General features: G+C 39.8%; 1 protein-coding gene across 3 annotated transcripts in view; it reads left to right on the forward strand.

Annotated features, from left to right (window-relative positions):
- Nucleotides 1-19,751, forward strand: part of MYO5B (myosin VB) — a 565,409-nt gene that overhangs the window by 196,005 nt on the left and 349,653 nt on the right. For all 3 annotated transcript variants that reach the window (XM_069104353.1, XM_069104327.1, XM_069104336.1), the window contains exons 3-4: nt 7,008-7,179; nt 10,560-10,704. In XM_069104353.1, coding sequence (XP_068960454.1) covers nt 7,008-7,179; nt 10,560-10,704 — 317 coding nt within the window. The remainder of the gene's footprint in view (nt 1-7,007; nt 7,180-10,559; nt 10,705-19,751) is intronic.

Raw genomic sequence — 19,751 nt, forward strand, 5'->3', positions numbered from 1 at the left:
ACATAAGAGAGATATTCAGTAACCATGTACAAGTAAGTTTAGAATGAGAGAGTTGTAACTGGAAAGAATTATAGGGTACATTGGCCAGCCCCCTAAAAGTTTGTGACTTGTCTTAGGTAGCATGAAAAATTATACCCTTATAAAACTCACAATTTTCTACACCAAAAGAAGTGTGGAAACATGCATGAAGAGTTGAAAAATGTATTTGGATCAGAGAACTACTTAGTCACATTCAATGCATGCCATTTCCTATCCACCTAACATCAGTGTTCCAGGAGTAGGGCTTCCCTGAAATCTAGAGGTGTGAAACTATTTCTGGCTTTTGAGGCTTTCATCATAATAAAACAATAAAGATGTTTAAAGACAAAATAGGACATCCCAAACTGACATAATTGGAAATATATGGATACACACACACACATACATACATACATACACACATCCATCATATTTTAACAAATGATTTTCTAGCCTTAGTCTGTAAACATTCAACTTATTAATGAGGGAAAATTGAGCTTTCATGTAGTGTCATGGTTGACGTTAATATGGTGAGACATCCATATGCTCCCACTATAGTAGCAAAACTATTCTTTTTCTATAGTTTAATCTATTATAGTTTCTTATATCCTGAGCCCAAATGTCCTTTCTAGTCTCTTTTCCTTCTTCTCTCCTGACTCCATCCTAATTGGCCTGTCTCAGAACCAGGTGGTAGTGGAAAGGACAAGGGATTGAAACCACTGGTAGATATTTAACACGTTCCAGTTTTATAGATGTTATCATTTAGTCCAGTCCTCTAATTGGAAGGGCTAGATTATTTGTACATCTCAGTTCTCCTGCTTCTGGCTCCCCAAAGTTCCATAGTACCTGATTATGAGATCATCAGTTATTTGAAAAACTCTGACTTTTCAAATGAGCCATATTGGCTGCAGATTTATAACCGATTTAACTAGTGACAGTCTTGCAATCAATTTGCTATTAAGGAAAAATCTGTTCTTATGTCTTTTTCTTTCTCCTCCCCTCCAAATGAAAACCAAGAAATCTATAGCTTCATATGCTGTGTTGGCAAGTTTTATAGCTCTTTTTAGCTGAGTTGGACAGTTTTTACCCCCATGTCAATTTGACAGAGCTAGTGACCCTAGCTTGTTCTTAGGTCCTATTTTCATGAATTTGCTTGGGAATTTCCTCCTGTATTTGCTCTTGATGGAAGCAGGAAGAGAAGCATCTAAGAAAAGACAGAATAATAGCTTCCCCTACCCCCTACACTCCAGGGCATAGGGATGGTCTGGTATGAGCCTCTAATCCACATTTTGTGCTGTGATCTGAAAAAGGAGAAACATTCTGGAAGGACAAATGGGAACTAGGGAAATCCCCTTCCCTGGAGGCCTTTTGTGGAAAAGTAGATCCCTTTCTGTACAGAAAGACTTAGATATAGATCAGAGTCCTTTCTGAAAAAAATCTACCAGTTCTAGAATTCTCTGATATGAAAATTCTTCACTTCACTGCCCTTTTATTATTATTTAGGGGGAACAAGCCTACTTTTTTTTTCTTTTTGGAGTGGGGAGGCAGGACAGTTGGGGTTAAGTGACTTGCCCAAGGTCACACGGCTAGTAAGTGTTAAGTGTCTGAGGTGAATTTGAACTCAGGTCCTCCTGACTCCAGGGCTGGTGCTCTATTTACCGTGCCACCTAGCCGCCCCATCACAAACCTACTTTTTATGTCAGTAGCTTCATCTGAATTCCCTACTTTGTCAGTGGTGTTTATTTTATATTTTTATTAAGTGTGTATTTTATAAAATTTTTATTTTCAGAAAAGCATTTTGGTAGTGTGATGGTATTGTTTAAAACTGATTTAATTTAGCTTAGTAGCTTTAGTAATTTTATAGAATTACCTTTTTGAGGATTCTATTTAGAACAGAGCTTCTTAACTTATCTGCAGACAGATTTCAGGGAGTCTATGACTTTGGATAGGAAAAAAAAATGCATCTTTATTTTCACTAACATCTAACTAACATTTGGCATTTCCTTCAATTATGAATATAGGCCACAATCGTTATTATGAGAAGGGTTCTGTAGACTTCACTAATCTGCCAAAGAGGTCCATGGCACAAAAAAGATTAAGTACTCCTCAATTAGGGGGAAGCCATTTAGATTTTCCATGGATCACTCCAGAGTAAATATATGCAGTGAGTAAAAGGGATTGGAAGAGTGGTTTGGAAGACAGAGGAATCATGCATTTTTCTATTCAACCAAAAATAAGCATTTATTAAGCACAATCTGCATATCATTCATTGTGCAAGGCACCAGAGGTACATGTGTGAAGAATGAAACAATCCCTGTTTTCATAGATCTTATATTCTACCAGGAAAGAAGATTAGTATATATGTCTCTCTCAGTGTGTGTGTGTGTGTGTGTGTACACAAATAAATACAAGCTTAATTCAAGGTAGTTTGAGGGGCAAGGCATTTGGGGGATAAGGAGAAGCTTTAAATGTAGAGAAGGTGGTACTTTAGATGAGACTTGAAGAAAGAAAGGGACTCTGTAAAATGGAGGTGAGGAGAGAGTGTATGTAGTCCAAAGGCAGAGTGGAATGTCATGTGGGGAAAACAAGGAAGAGATCATTTTTGCTGGACTGAGGAGGGTGGGAGAGGGCACAGTGTTGGGGCCTCAAAAGTGAAATAGAAGTTTTTTTATTTTATCCAAAAGGCAGTAGGGATCAGTGGAGTTGATTGAATAGGGGCGTTATGTGATCACTTTGGTGGCAATGTGGAAAATGTATTTGATTGATTTGAGGCAGGGAGGCCACTTGGAGACCTTTGTCATCATGTAGGCAAGAATTGATGTAATTTTGAACTAAGCTGTGAGAAGATATGGGGTCTGATTTGAGAGATGTTGTGGGGTTAAAAAGGGACAAGATTTGTCAACTACTGTAACTGGTGAAGGAGAGTGAGGAGTCAAGAATAATGTCAAGGGGGACAGAGCCAAGATGGCGGAGTAGAAGCACGACCTTCCCGCAGCTCTTGCTTCCACCTTCCCCAATCCATATAAAAAGGGGACTCTAAACAAACTTTGGAGCTGCAGAACCCACAAAATGACACAGAGAAGCTAACCGCCCGCAGAGGACAGCCAGGCAGGCCTGCAGGAATCCAGCACAGAGCTCTGGGAGCTGAGCCCAGCCCCACACAGAGGCTTTAGCCCCAGGGTAGGCCTGACCAGCTGCCAGCCAGAGGGACTCCAGATCAGCAGCAGAGGTGGCAGTTTCCAGATTTATCAACACATAGATGTGAAGGACAAAGTGAGAGGCCAGTGCAGTCTAGACTTTGGGACCAGTTAGTGGGAGTGCTTGGCTTTTACCCCCCCGAGCGAGAAGCTGCTGAGATGCTGGCATAGCCTGCCAGTGCCACATGGCAGCTTCAGCTCCTGGCCTGCAGAGTGTAGGGGGACCAAGCACCAGTCTGAGGGGTAATCGCTCTTGCTTTAACCTGCTTGGATCTGGATTGCAGTCTACGGTGGAGGTTCTGGGGTGTGTGTCCAGCTTGCCAGAGCATGTGGAGGCCTCAGAGAGGTCACCCATCTAATACCTCCAGCAGCTGAGAAAACCCCAGCGCTTGGGACGAAAGCCCAAAAGTCAAGTAATTGAGTGGCAAAATGAGCAGGCAAAGGAAACAAAGCAGACAGAAGATTCCAACATTACATTCCTCTTTTGGGGACAAAAAGGAGCAAAGCATGGAACAGGAGGAAAACAGTGACGTCAGAACTCCTGCACCAAAAGTGTCAAAGCAAAATGCAAGCTGGTTACAGGCCATAGAGGACCTTAAGAAGCAGATAAGAGAAGTAGAGGAAAAATTGGGAAGAGAAATGAGAACAATGCAAGAAAATTATGAAATGAGAGTCAACAGCCTGACTGAGGAAAATAATACCTTAAAAAACAGACTAACTCAAATGGCAAAAGAGGCTCAAAAAGGCAATGAGGAGAAGAATGCCTTAAAAAGTCGAATTTTCCTGATGGAAAAAGAATCTCAAAAGCTCAATGAGGAGAATCATTACTTCAGAATTAGATTGGAGCAAATGGAAGCTAATGACTTTATGAGAAATCAAGATGCTGTTAAACAGATCCAAACAAATGAAAGAATAGAAGGCAATGTGAAATATCTCATGGGAAAAACCACTGACCTGGAAAATAGATCCAGGAGAGATCATTTAAAAATTATTGGACTACCTGAAAGCCATGACCAAAGTGAGAACCTAGAAATCATCCTCCAGGAAGTTCTCAAAGAAAACTGCCCTGATGTTTTAGTACCAGAGGGCAAAATAGAGGTTGAAAGAATCCACCGATCACCTCCTGAAAAAGATCCCCAAAAGAAAACTCCTAGGAATATTATAGCCAGGTTCCAGAATTCCCAGATTAAGGAGAGAATATTACAAGCAGCCAGGAAGAAACAATTTGAATATTGTGGAAACACAATCAGGATAACCCAGGATCTGGCAGCTTCTACATTGAGGGATCAAAGGGCTTGGAATATGATATTCCGGAGGTCAAAGCAGCTGGGGCTAAAACCAAGAATCACCTACCCAGCAAAACTGAGTATCATGTTTCAGGGGAAAATATGGTCATTCAATGGAATTGAGGACTTTAAAGCATTCTTGCTGAAAAAAACAGAGTTGAATAGAAAATTTGACATTCAGATACAAGAAGCAACAGAAGCACGAGAAGGTAGACAGGGAAAAGAACTCATAAGGAACTTATCAAAGTTGAACTATTAACATTCCTACATGGAAAAACAATAATTGTAACTTATGAAACTTTTCTCAGCAGTTGAAGGGAATAGAAATATATATATACATATGTCTATATATGAGGGTATATGGGCATATGAATACATATGTGAATGTGTGTATATATGTTTACAGGTATACATAGAGGGCACAGGACCAATTTAACGGGAAGGAATGATACTTAAAAGGTGAAATTAAGAGGTGAGAGGAATATAATGAGAGGAGATGGGGAGAGACAGATTGGGGTAAACTATCTCATATAGAAGAGGCAAGGGAAAATGGTTCCAATGGAGGGGAAGAATAGGAAGGCAAAAGGGAATGGGTCAACCTTATTCCCATTGAATCTGGCTTGAGGAGGGAGTGAAATACACACTAAATAGGGTATCTCAACCTCCAGGAGAATAGGGGGGAAAGGGGATGGGAGGGGCGATGATGGAAGGGAGGACAGGGGGGGGGGGGGGAAGTTGGAAGCACCTAGTTTTGAAAAGGGACGGGATCAAAGTAGAGAATAGAACAAGTGGAAGGTGGGATAGGAGGGAGGGAAATAGAGTCAGTTCTTTTACAATACATATACTATGTTATTGTTTTGCATTAGCCACACATGTACAACCTCTACTGAAGTGCTTATCTTCCCAGTAAGGGTGGGTGACACGGAAGAAAGGGAATGAATCTGGAATTGAAATTTTTAAAATCAAATATTCAAATATATATGTATATATGTGTGTGTGTATATACATATACTATTATTAATACCATCTTACATGTAATTGGGAAATAAGATATACAGGCACTGAGGCATAGAGATCCACTGGAAAAGTCGAAAGGGGTATGGGAGAAAATATGGGAGAGAGCAGATTGGAGGGATATCCTGTCGGACTGCTGGGGTGGTGGGTAGGGGAAAAAGGGGAGAAAATTTGTAACTCAAAATCTGGCGGAAACAAATGATGTAAATCAGAAGCTAATAAAGCATTAAAAAAATTGAAAAAAAAGAATAATGTCAATATTACAATCCTGGGCGACCAGAAGTATGATGTTACCCTTGATGGAAATATTGAAGTTTTCAAGAGGTTTCTGTTTTGGGAGAAGATAGAGTTTGGTTTTGGGCATGCAGAACTTGAGATAGCTCTAGGACATCCAGTTTCAATAGCCAAATGGGGATGTGAGACTGGAATTTTCAACGTAGAAATTATAGCTGTTTATATAGACCTGTGAGTCATCTTCACAGAGATGATAATTCAAACCTTAGGAGCTGTTGAGGTTAGCAAGGGAAGGAGCTGAAAAGGAGATGATGAGAGGAGGGCCCAGAAATGAACTTTGGAGGTCACACACAGAGGATGATAAATAAAGAAAAGAGGTAGAGAAAGAATGCTTAGATAGATAAATGAAGAACCAGGTAAATGTCTCATAAACCTAAAGAAGAGAGCATCCACAATGAGAGAGGGTGGTCAAAAAAACCCCAAACTGTTCAAAGTATCAAGTGTGTTCTACAGATTCTGTTACGTGAGTCACTTCGTGCATCTTCTCATGTACAAGGACCTCTGACACTGCCTCTGTGCCCCTGGAACCAGGCACCTGGATACCTTGGCTTTCTTATCTATAAAATGGAGAGGGTTGACTCTCTTATCTATAAAATGTCCCAGAGAGGGCATGCTTTTGAACAAAGGGGAAAAGCAGCCTACAGCTCTTACATGTTTTAAATATATTTATATTTTAACATATTTTTTCTCAACCTAACAACAATAGCAAACAAATAAAATGGACTTTTCCATATTTCTAGTAGAATTGAAAAGCAAGTCATGTGTGAAACTGAAGATTTCTCTCCCATGCAGCTTACTTTTCTTTTTAAGTGTATAAGAAATTCAAGCAGTGGCTCTCAGACCTGTCCTGCTTGCCTGCCCTTTCTGGCCTTCCTTCTGTCCCAGGGCACTTCTTAAATGAATGTTGTACTACCTGAGTTGTAATCATCAGTGACTTTTCCCATGTGGCTTTTCTACAAGCTCTGTCACCATTTGAAGGCTTCACTTGGGCTGGTCTCTTATGGCAGGACAGATGTTACACTCCCTGTCTCTTGTTCCTTAAAACACATTGCTGTTGGTCATACTGATCACTTGCAATCCTATGAAGGTCAAGTAGCTGTGTTAGATAACTTAACAGGGGCATGATGCTGTGCCTAGTGCCTTGCAGGTGAATTAATTAACTCTGCTTTTTCTGCGTCTGTGACTTGTATTTTTTTAGATCCAAGAGTACCCGGTCGATCTCAGTACCAACCAGCTCCCCTTCCTACGAAACCCTGACATCCTCGTGGGAGAAAATGACCTAACAGCTCTTAGTTATCTTCATGAGCCTGCAGTTTTGCATAATTTAAAAGTCCGTTTCTTGGAGTCGAACCATATCTACACCTACTGTGGTAAGTGGGCTGCTGGTATTTGGACGATGTGCATGCACTTGTGTTTGTGACTGCTTTGTATCATTAAAATGAGCAGTGTTAAAGTCCAGTTTGGCAGGAATACTAATTTTGCTGCTGCATTTGATGAGCGTCCCTCATCAGAAACCTTTGAATGTTTTGCAATCAGTGCACATTACTCAATTAACCTTCCCTGCATCCCTGGGGAATGATTGTCATTATAATTGCTCGACAATGGGGGAAACAGGTCCACACTGAATCAAGTCCCATGGAGAGATTTGCTCAGGTCCAGTACTTGAATTTGCAAGGAGAGCGAGGACATTGCAGGCATCTGCATCAACTCTCTTTTTCTCCTTCTCCAGCAATTGATCCTGCTTCTGATAGATTTGGGCTTGCTTTTATGAGGGAGCAGAGGTGGAGGAAGACACCAAAAAAAATGGCAGTAACCATTCCCAGTGGCCCTCAGTGAAGCCACCAGATAAATACAAAAAAGGATTCCAGTGCTGGATACCACATGAAAAAGAGTAGGAGGAATTGACTTTCTTTTCAGTTCCTTAATTCACCAAATTCTGGATTATAGATTCTTCTCTTCTTTTTTCTTCTCCATCCTTAATTTTAATGATGATTTTTCATTCATGTTCATTAAATGCACACTGGCAATAAAAACTGTTTTAGGTATTGGGAAAAATAGGAACAGGATACATACAGTCTGGGCCCTCAAGGAGCTTACCATCAGTAAGCAATATATGACAAGCATCCATTGTGCTAAGTACAATAATGTAATGAATCTACAGATCCCCATTCCTGATTCAATTTAGCAAATATTTACTAGAGTGTCTAAAGGCAGTCAGGTGGCACAGTGGATAGAGTGAGGGCTGGACCTAAAAGCAGGGACACTGTCACATCTGATCTCAGACACCTAATAATTGTATGGCGCTTGCCAAGTCACTCACCCTCATCTGTCCCAGTTTCCTCACCTGTAAAATGGGGATAATAATAGCTAGCCCCTCTCCTTCAGGGCTGTCGTGAGGATAAAGGAAAATAACATGTGTCAAACACTTTGTAAACTTTAAAAGTGCTGTCTGAATGTATGAAGTGCTACGTAAATGTATAAAGGCTAGTTAACGTCATTATTACTATTGTTACATGCCAGATGCTGTTTAATATAGGAGATATCTTATGTGATGTAGGCTCTATGAAGACAAAAAAAGAAAGAAAGGAAAAGAAACAGCTCCTGCCCTCCAGACGCTCTTTTATTAAGGTGGTAGAGAAAACAGCATATACATAGAAAATTTCATCTGAATTATCTATGGAGGATCAGTGTAGACTTTCTGTAGGAGGTGACCCTTGATCTTAGCTTTGAAGGAAGCTAGAGATTTTGAGAAATAGAGGTGAGGAGGGGGTGTTGTTGTTGAGTCCCTCATCAGTCCTTTGTGATTCCATTTCTAGACAAAGATACTGGGATGGTTTGTCATTTCCTTTTCCAGCTCATTTTACAGAAGAGGAAATTGATGCAAACGGGGTGAAGTGACTTGCCCAGGGTCACACAGCTTGTAAGTGTCTGAGGCTGGATAATAGGAGATACCTATAGGTGAGTGATTATAAATTTTTGAGGGCATAGAGTGAGGATTCTTGGACATTGTTTCAGAATCTTCTTCTTGCTCAACATCACGGATTATACCTGAGCTTCTTCAGACTTTTGCCCCTTTTATATTTTTTCACCTTGGTCTGCAATGACAGCTAATAAATTAGGAAGTTTTTCCTATGGAGTGGCTGTAATTAGATCTACATAGCTTGGCACTTCTAATGTTTGAAAAATGGCATTTTCCAAATGGTGAAATAAGATTTTCCCTAAGCTAACCGAAAGCTGATGAAGTCTTATTTCAAATACAATAAAACCACTTCTATCCAGTGCCTTCTATTAAGCCATTTTATTTTTTCCCGTTTTCCCATCTGTATTACACAAGTACAGAAGGAGCATGGTATAAGTGAATAGAGAAGAAGCCTTGGGGTCAGGGAAGACCGGAAATATAACCTCACCTCTGACATCTACTGTGTTATCCTGGGCAAGTCAATTAAATTCTCAGTGACACAGAGATCGCTCTAAGACTAAGTTAAAGAGCAGGGGCCATCCTCACTGGTCAAAGGAGTTGCCTCCCTCAGACTTTTTACTTACCTGTTAAACCCCCTGTTCAGTCACCTCTTCTTCGAACCCCACAGAAGATAAAAAAGAAGCGAATGAAAACAAAGCAAATTGATGTCGGGGTTTCCATAATTTCAAATAAAACAACTTTGACGCTTTGTCCTGCAGTCACTACACTTCCTACTCAGCATCTTATGTTTCTTCCTCATACAGACCCATGTAGTAATCATGAAGTTTCTGAGTTATGAATCTGGGACACGTTGAGTCATTCATCAAAGAAGTAGTTCTGTTTAGTATTATACCTATCTTTTTAAGTTAGGAAAGTAGACTTGAACATCACAGTTTTTTCATTAATCAAGGTTGAAACCAAAAGATTTTTTTTGGTTTAAATCTTATTTAAGTGGAGTGCTATGCCCTAATACTTTAATATTTCTGAATTGAGTTATAATTTTTATACCAACAGAACATTTGAGGTGAATTGATGCCTGTCTTATCTGTCTCTCAAAGACTGAAAAACTATGTCAACATTTCTCCTATGTTCTGTTCTTTAGTCAGACAAGATGACAGTAGGGTCTATGGGAAGACTTTGGTAAGCAAGTCACTTGGGGACATCTGTGTTTATCATCATTCAAACCCCTCTCACTACCAATAACTGGGAAGAATAATGAGGAAGGAAATTCCAAAAAATGTGCTTTACATGTGATTTTGGACAGTCACCTTTCCCTAGATACACTCACCTTTCTCCCTCCCAATTTCTGGGTCTTCTGAGATCCTGAGATAAAACTTTCATGATATAAAGAAAGAGACTAGTTTTTTCTTCTGTCTTGGCAGCTGAAGTGACATTTATCCTCTCATCTTCTATCTCAGTATTATCCCCCCAAAAGACATCAGGTCTGATAGCCTCATTGGGTCTTCTGAATTAATAAGAATATGCTTAGATAACACCTCTTAAGTTCTCAGGGTGATGCTAGGCACTGGGGGGGAGGGGAGGAGATGGGGATGGGAATGGGGGCAGTGGTGGTGTAGAGTACCTAAAAGCACAACAAATCAAGTCTCTGCTCATAAAGAGCTCATTGTGTAACCAAGAAGGCATATAACTGCAAAACAATTATTGCCTTCCTAATTTTGAGCCCTATGGTGAGACTGAATCTCATGCCCTGATATACCTGGATAAAGCCATGGAAAGATGATTCCAGGTGTCATGGCTTTGCCTAATCCCAGTTTCTTTTCATGTTTTCAGGTATTGTGCTTGTTGCCATCAACCCCTATGAGCAGTTGCCAATCTATGGACAAGATGTCATCTATGCCTACAGTGGCCAAAACATGGGGGACATAGACCCCCACATCTTTGCAGTGGCAGAAGAAGCCTACAAGCAGATGGCCAGGTGAGGGTTACAGCAGCCAAAGGTGTGATCTCCTTCAGTACTGAAAACCCTTAAGAATTTTCTACCCACTCGATCGATGCCTTCTACTTTATTCTAATACCAGCGCTCAGGTTGAAAAGGACAGAAGAAAAACAACTTGGAAGTAAAAACAATTCAGTTCGTAGCCTTTGTCTTTGTCAATCCCCCTATCTTCTAGCTAAGTTGAGGACAGATTGGGAGATCTATGGTTGTCTTCCCAAAGATTTAAAGTAGGTAAGAGAGTCACTAAGGAAGTGACATACTCCTAAGATTTCACCTCTTTTCTTTCTTGTTGAACTTTTTTTCAAATTTCTGGTCTAAGAGGACTCCCTTTCTAGGGGTATGATGTTTGATGTTGTGCTTTCCTCAAGCTTTTTGACTGGTCATTTTTTTCTTTTAGCTATGGCAGCCCTCAGAGATTGGATTATTTCTCAGGTTGCAAGTGTTTTGAAAAATCCTTGGGTTTTGTTGTTGTTTAAAATTAATGGATAGATGAAATGATTTCTGAGTTCAGGTGTATCTGAAAGTAAGAGCCCCTGCTCTCCTGAGGGAGTCTGCTCCCTGCCTAAAGGATTGACATGATTCTCCAGTGGAAAAGAAGCTCCATTGTCATCTCAGACCTGCCACATATGAAATAGAGCATTTGGCTCCATTAGCAACTTATAGAAAGTACCAGTTACATTTAAAGCTCTGAGGCTGCATCCTTATGACTGATAGCACTTCCTGCTTCTTAAGTGGGTACCATTTATTTATATGTCTAGGCTAGGGAGAAAGAGATTGTGAGGGGGAAAGTGTGTCACCTGTGTAAGCGCATGCTTTCAGTGGTTCTGGGTTTGTGATGTTCAGACCAACAAAAGCTTCTATTGGGAAAAGGTCATTTCTTTTACCATTTTTCTCACTGATTTATAGCATTTTATTGTGAGTAGTAAAGCTGGGTAAAATGGCTATTTGATCATAGCTACAGAATGACTAAATTCAAAAACAATAGCGAGATCCAGAGAATCAGCCTAATTAGTAGGAAGATTTACAATCCTTTCATTTTTACTAAATGTGGTAAGGGTAAGACTGAGCCAAAATGATTATAACCTTTGGTGTCTAATGGCATAATTAACAGTAAATGTTGTATGAATATCTTACTGGATGTTGGACCCCAAACCACAAACATACGTTATCTCAGAGTTTCTCATTCAATACCTATCTGAAGTTTTTGTGTATGTGTGTGTGTGTGTGTGTGTGTGTGTATGTAGAGAATGACACCTTGTGTTGCCAAATGTAACCTGTATAAAGTAATGCTTAGAAGATAGTGGTCAATTGGCAAGTATTTATTGAGGACTACTATGTACCAGAATTAGTGCCGGGGATCCAGAGATGAAAAGAAAACAGACTTTGTCCTCAAGGAACCCACATACTATCAGCAAAAATAGACATATACACATATACCTTTCCATGTAATTTTAAGTGGTGATGGTTGTAGGAGGAGTATTTGGGGAAGGGGGGATGAGGACTTTAAGTAGTATCATACACTACCTGAACTGAACACTGAAAGGAGATGGAGATGTCATAGAGAGGACATGAGAGGGGAGTCTTTCTCAAGAAGGAGAGGGTAGCTTGTGTAAAGACGCAGAGACAGGAAATATAATTATGTTCACCAGTTACAGAAAATAACCCAATTTGGCTGGAACTTAGAGTACATGAGAGGCAGTAATGTATAATAATCCTGGAAAAGTAGGCTGGGGTCAATTCATGAAGGTCTTTAAATGACAGATAAAGGAATTTGTACTTGATGTTAGAGGCAAGTAGGAGCCATGAGAATCATCGACTCACAGAAAGTCAGTTTTGGAAGAGACCTCAGCAGCCATCTTGTGTAACACACACACCAAAGGAATCCCCACTAGAACACAGCCAGCAAATAGTCATCCAACCCCTTCTTAGTAGACTCCATGGAGAGAGAGAAGGGACCAACTCTTGAGGCAGGCAGCCCATTCTGTCTGGACAGCTCCAATTGTGAAGAAGTTTTTCCTGATATTAAATCTGAATTCGATTTTTTTTTCTCTTCTGCTCATTGCCCTTGGTTCTGTCCTCTGTGGTCTAAGAGAACAAGTCTAATTCCTCTTCCCACATGGCAGTCTTTAAAGGTAACTACTCTGTCTCCCATGAGACTCTTCTTCAGGTTAAAAATATTTTGTTCTTCAACAGATCCTCCTGACACAGAATCAAGTCCCCTTATCATCTTGGGTGCCCTATTCTGAATACTCTCCACATTACCAGTCTCCTTAAACCGTGGTGGTGCCTGGATCTTACTGCAGTACTCCAGACAAGGGCAGAGTACAGTGAGATTATTGAGTCAAGTCCAATCAGAAAGCATTTATAAAGCACCTGTATACTGTGCAAAGCTGTGGGAGTACAAAGGCAAAAAACAGCACCTGTCTTCAAGGAGCTTACGAATTAATGGGGAAGACAACATGCAAATGGCTATGTATAAACAATATTTTAAAATATCCATCACACAAACATGCCTGCACATATGTATAAATACATAAGTATATATGCACATACATATGTATATGTGTGTGTGTATATATGTATATATATGTGTGTAGGGAGAGGGAGAGAAGGAAAGAGAAGGAAAGAGGGAGAGAGAGAAGAGAATTTTAGAAATAATCTTAGAAGGAAGGCACTAACGTTAAGGAAGAGTGAGAAAGACTTCTTCAAGAAGGCAATATTTTAATTGAGACTTAAAGGCAACTAGAAGGCAGGGAATTCCCAGCATGGGAGGGACAGTCAATGATGTCCAGAGCTGGGAGATAGAGCTTCTTGTACAATGAACAGCAAAGAGGTCATTATTGCTGGATTGAGTGTTTGTAAGAAGACTGGCTGGAAATGTAGAAAAGGACAGATTATGAAGGCCTCTATTGGAAAGTCAAACTTATGCCCCTCTTTAATATAGCTCAAGATTACAATACCTTTTTTTTTTTTTGCAGAGGGGAAGGCAGGGAAATTGGGGCTAAGTGATTTGCCCAGGGTCACATGGCTAGTAAGTGTTAAGTGTCTGAGGCCGAACTCGAGCTCAGGTCCTCCTGACTCCACGGTCAGTGTTCTATTCACTGCACCACCTAGCTGCCCCAGATATTTTTCTTTTTCTTTTTCAGTTCTAGTTCACACTTCTGAGTCTGGGTTTTCTTCTCTCAGTCAAGTGTAATACTTTGTAGTCAGTAGTCAAATAGACATTTATTAAATGCCATCCTATAAACACTTTACATTTATGCCTTTTGAATTTTGTCTTGTTAGATTTAACCTTGTGCTGTAGTCTCTTAAAATACTTTTGGTTTCTAGCTCTGTCATCCAGCATGTTTGCTGTCTCTTGCTGTTTTGTGTTATTTGCAAATGGGATGAGCATACCATTTATTTATGCCTTTATTGAAGTCATTGACAAATATATCAAACAGCACAAGCCCAAACACAGATCTCACTGGATTCCCTGGGAATTTGGGACCTGCCATAATTATGCTGAGCCATCGACAATTCTTTCTCTTTGGATGTGGTTCTTCAACCAGGTTTGAATCCACATGATAGTATAATTGTCTAATCCACATCTCTTCATATTTGCCACAAGAATGGTATGACATACCATCAGTGCTTCGTTAATTTCCAGGTAACCTACACCCACAGCATCCCCCTTACCTACTGGTTTGTTTTTGTCCAAAAGAGAAATCAGGTTAGTCTGGCAGGACCTGTTCTTCATGAAACCATGCTGGCTCTTTGATATCATTGCGTTGATAAAATGATACAAGAAGAGTGTTGAACAAGGAAGTACATGGCCACACATGTGCTCTAAAAGTATTACTTTGTTCCCTGATAGATAAATCATCAAATGGTATGAGCAAACAGTTCTCAAAATAAGAATTTCAAATTATTAACAACTATATGAAAGATGACTTCAAATCACTAATAATAGATATTTGAATTGGTATAATTGAGGTTTTGCTTCATACCCAGAGAGTTGGCCAAGAGGAAAAAATGGAAAAGGTTCATGTTGGAGGGTCTGTGGGAACACAGGCACACTAGTGTACTTGGTGAGTCTATGCGAAAATGGTCCAACCATTTTCGGATGAATTTTAGAATTATACTTAGAAAATAATCAGAAAGCACTTATTAAGTGTCTACTGTGTATCAGGACTGTGCTAAGTGCTGGAGATACAAAAATGAAAGTGAAAGTTTCTCCCTTTAAGGAGCTTACCATCTAATGAGTGAGATAGCATGTACATGTAAAAGTTCTAGGGATAAGGACAGAGACTGGATGTATGATTTCATTTGTCTAGGGAACTTTCTGATATAGCAACTCCCTTTAGCTGTGAAAATCAGCACCTGTTCTGCAAGTGATCACCTTGGAGAGCTGTCCAGAACACTGAGAGTGGGTTACGTAAATAATATGGGTCTGAGGTAGGACTTGAAACCAGGTTTTCTAGCTTTGAGGACAACTCTCTGTAAGTACAGGGTATTTTGAAGGAGAGTGTACTAGCATCTGGGGGATGATTATGAAAGGCTTCTTGCAAAAAGTGGAACTGCAGTAGATTCTTGAAAGAACTCAGGGATTCCCAAGGTAGAGGTGAGGGGAAGTGCATTCTGGGCATGAGGGGCACCCAAAGGGGTGGAGATGGGAGATGGAGTGTTATGTGTGACACTCAGCAGGCAGGTCATACTTTTTTTTTACAGACGTTCCATGATTAGACTTATATGTCAAAAAGGTCAGAGACAGGAAGAAATCACATATGCACCAAAATATTCGTGGCAACACTTTTTTGTGGTTAGCAAAGAACTTGAAACAAGGGAGATACCCATCAGTTGTAGAATAACTAAACAAATTAAGGTATAAATTGTAACTGAATATTACCCATCAAAAATATGAAGAATACAGAGATGTGTAAGGAACTTATATGAATCAATGCAGAAATTGTCAGCAGAACCAAGAAAACAATTGACACAATGACTAGAACAAGATAAATGAAAAGAAAGTGAATGCTACAATTATAATTAAGACTTTTGGACACAGAGAAGGGCAAAGAAAATGTACTACCTTCTCTTATTTGCAGAGGTGGGGGATTATGGGTGTAGAATATTGTATATAATATCAATCATGGGTTTTTTCTTTTTTTTTTTTAATTTTCCAATCAATGAGCTAGCATTTGTTAATCAATTACTTACTATGGGCCAGGCAATATACTAAGTTCTGGAAATTCAAAGACAAAATTGAAGTTGTTTTTACCCTCAGGGAGCTTATATTCTAGTGAGGGAGACAGTATGTCCAATTATATGTGTATGCATGTATGATTGTACATACATTGTACATATATGCACACATATAAAATACATTATATATGTACATGTAATATTTACAAAGTAGTACAAGGTAGGGGAAACTAGGTGGCACAGTAGATGGAGCACCAGCTTGGAGTCAGGAAGACTCATCTTACTGAGTTCAGATTTGGTCTCAGATACAAGCTGTATGACTCTGGGCAAGTCACTTAACCCTATTTGCTTTTATTTATTTATTTACTCATCTGTAAAATGAACTGGAGAAGGAAATGGCAAACTGCTTTGGTATCTTTGCTAAGAAAACCCAAATGGAGTCACGATGAGTCAGATACGATTGAAAATGACCCAACAAGAAGGTTGGGGGAGTCAAGGAAGGTTTCTTATAAAAGATGGTGCTTATGTGGAATCTTGAAGGAAACTGGAGATTCCCAGAGGCGAATATGGGGAAGGAGTGCATTCAGGCTTGAAGGACAGACAAAGGCACAGAAATGGAAGTGAGGGTGTTGTTTTTGAAGAACAAGTAGTCTGGACTGCCAGGGTCCCAGAGTGGATGGAGGAACATCATGTATAAAAAGTCTGGAAAAGTAGGAAGGAGCAATGTTGTAAAGAGCTTTCAATTCCAAACAAAGGAGTTTACATTTGATTTTCCAGAGAGTTGGAAACCGGTGGGATTTGTTGAATATGTGAATGTGGGGAGAAGGGAATAAGATGGAAGAAAATGTGACATGATAGCTTCTGCACTTTAGGAATAACACTTTGGGGAACATGTGGAGCACACTAGAGAGGAGTCTCTGTGAAGGGATGGATATATTTGGAAATGAAGACAATATATTAATAAACTGATATACAAAGAAGGAAGAGTGACTCCTTGGCAGCTGTGTGAAGAAAGACTTGGAAAGGGAGAAACTTGAAAGAGGGAGATGAACCAGGGGGCTACTGTAATCGGGTAAGGGAGGTGATGAGGACAGATGGTAGCTTGGTGGCTGTGTGAGTGGAGACATGGGACAGATGCTAGAGACTGTGTGCAGGTGGAATGGACAAGATATGACCATGGTATTGGAGGCAACAAAGCAAGATCCACGTAGTGAAAGGAACACTGGTCAACTTTCTTCATAGCTCCTGAAGGCTAGATCTGGCTCTCCAATTAAAGTAATTGGGTAACCTTAAGTAAGTCATTTCTGTTCCATGAGACAATTTTCCCCATGTGTCAAGTGGGGGTGGTAATACTTTGTCCTATGTCCCCCAGAGGATTATTCATTTATGGCTAAATGCTCAATCAGAAGAGCAAAATGACATGGTTTTAATATAGGTGATGTTCATTTCCTTTGGTTCTAAAAACAATTCTCAAAGTTCTCAAAGGCTACTTCCAGTTTTTGACTGTCAGAGGATTCCTATAATATCTGATTAAATTTTGTTACTTCTTCCCCTCTTAAATTAATCTCATATCGCCAGATGTATCAGATTTTGTAGCATTTCATCAGTATGCATCTAGTAGCTATTGTCTTTGTCTGTCTAGCTTTATCTGCTAACAAGGTCAGTTTTGGAGCTTGGCATTTGAGTTTCACTTTCTCCATTTTCAGCCAGTATGTATGGGATTTTTTGAAGGGCATCTGGCATGGTAAAGCACTGAACTTGGAAAGATCTAGGCTCCAGTTCTGTCTCTGGCATTTGCTGATGTCATGAACCTGATAAAATCAGTCAACTTCTCTGAATCTCAGTTTGTCTATGTATGAAATGGAGATAGTTCTTATATTACCTACTTCTCAGGGTTGTTGAGGCTGAAATGGAGCTGTTTATGTAAAACATTTTGCAAACTTTTAAACACTGTATAAATGTCAGTAGTTACTATTCATAGCATGCCCATAGAGCATGATTGGTGGACTAAATAATGTAGTCTCAGGCCTGAGTAGGTACCACAGAAAGATGCAGTGGTCAGGAGCTCTTCAATTTCATATCTGTGTTTTTCTTCGATTCCTTTGGTAATAGCTGGGTTCCTAGAAGCTACTGAGGACTGAGCTTAGGGAAAATTTTCACTTTTGTTAATAATAGGAAAAGGTTATATGATTAGACATCTCATTGTTTATTGAACTAGTTTGTGGGGTGAGAGGGTAGATTTTTTTGCTTTTGCCTTGGTGGGAAGGAGCTTTAATGTAAATTATTCTACTTTAAGGTACATCACATCCTCGCTCACCCCCTCTTTCCTCCCTGTACCCATCTGGCCTTCGTTGCTTTGTTCTTCTCAGCTGTGACTAATAGGAAGAGATGGGAGTACAAATTGAGAGGTAGGGGGAGGGGTTGGCTTTATGTTGGTCTTCATTTTGAGTGAGGTGTGGTGGGCACTTATAGTGCAGATGCGCCAAGTAATGGGGCCTGAGACTTGATTCAAAGAAAACCTCTTTCCTGTACCTGTAGTCCTGAGAGTTGGTATGATGCTTTATATGAAAACTGAATGAGTACCTGACTGTCCATGAAGAATAGTGTTTCTTTAAAAGTTTTCGGGGCGGCTAAGTGGTGCAGTGAATAGAGCACCAGCCCTGGAGTCAGGAGGACCTGAGTCCAAATCTGGCCTCAGACACTTTACACACTTACTAGCCATGTGACCTTGGGCAAGTCACTTAACCTCAATTGCCTTGCCTTCCCCCCCTCCAAAAAAGAAGCAGAAAAAAAAGAGTTTTCTATACTTAGTAACCATCGGCAAAAACTAGCATTCAATACTTCAAAAAATAAAAATAAGATTGTTTATGAAATCATACATTCTGTTGTTTATTGTTTGGTTTTTTCTTTTTTTAATGCTTTATTAATTTCTGATTTACATTATTTGTTTCTGCCAGATTTTGAGTTACAAATTTACTCCCCATTTTCCCCCTACCCACCACCCGAAATAGCAGTCCCACAGGATGTCCCCTCCTCCAATCTGCTCTCTCCGATATTTTCTCCCATACCCCTTTCGACTTTTCCAGTGGATCTCTATGCCTCAGTGCCTGTATATCTTATTTCCCAATTACATGTAAGATGGTATTAATAGTAATATATATATATATACACACACACATATAAATACATATATATTTGAATATTTGATTTTAAAACTTTACTGGGAAGACAAGCAGTTCAGTATAGGTTGTACATGTGTGGCTAATGCAAAACAATAACATAGTAGATACATTGTAAAAGACTGACTATATTTCCCTCCCTCCTATCCCACATCCCATTTGTTCTATTCTCTACTTTGATCCAGTCCCTTTTCAAAAGTGGGTGCTTCCAACTTCCCTTCCCGCCAGCCTGCCCTCCCTTCCATCATCCCCCCTCTCATCCCCTTCCTCTCCTATTCTCCTGGAGGGTGAGATACCCTATTTAGTGTGTATTTCACTCCCTCCTCAAGCCAGATTCAATGGGAATAAGGTTGACCCATTCCCTTTTGCCTTCCTATTCTTCCCCTCCATTGTAACCATTTCCCCTTGCCTCTTCTGTATGAGATAGTTTGCCCCACTCTGTCTCTCCCCATCTCCTCTCATTATATTCCTCTTACCTCTTAATTTCACCTTTTAAGTATCATTCCTTGCTGTTAAATTGGCCCCATGACCTCTATGTATACCTGTAAACATATATACACACATTCACATATGTATTCATATGCCCATATACCCTCATATATAGACATATGTGTATATATATATATATATATATTCTCTTCAACTACTGAGAAAAGTTTCATA

This window comes from Petaurus breviceps, unplaced genomic scaffold (genome assembly GCF_028583685.1).
Source record: "Petaurus breviceps papuanus isolate PSGF00001 unplaced genomic scaffold, PetGlider_PUasm1.0 131, whole genome shotgun sequence".
Classification (NCBI taxonomy): Eukaryota; Metazoa; Chordata; class Mammalia; order Diprotodontia; family Petauridae; genus Petaurus; species Petaurus breviceps.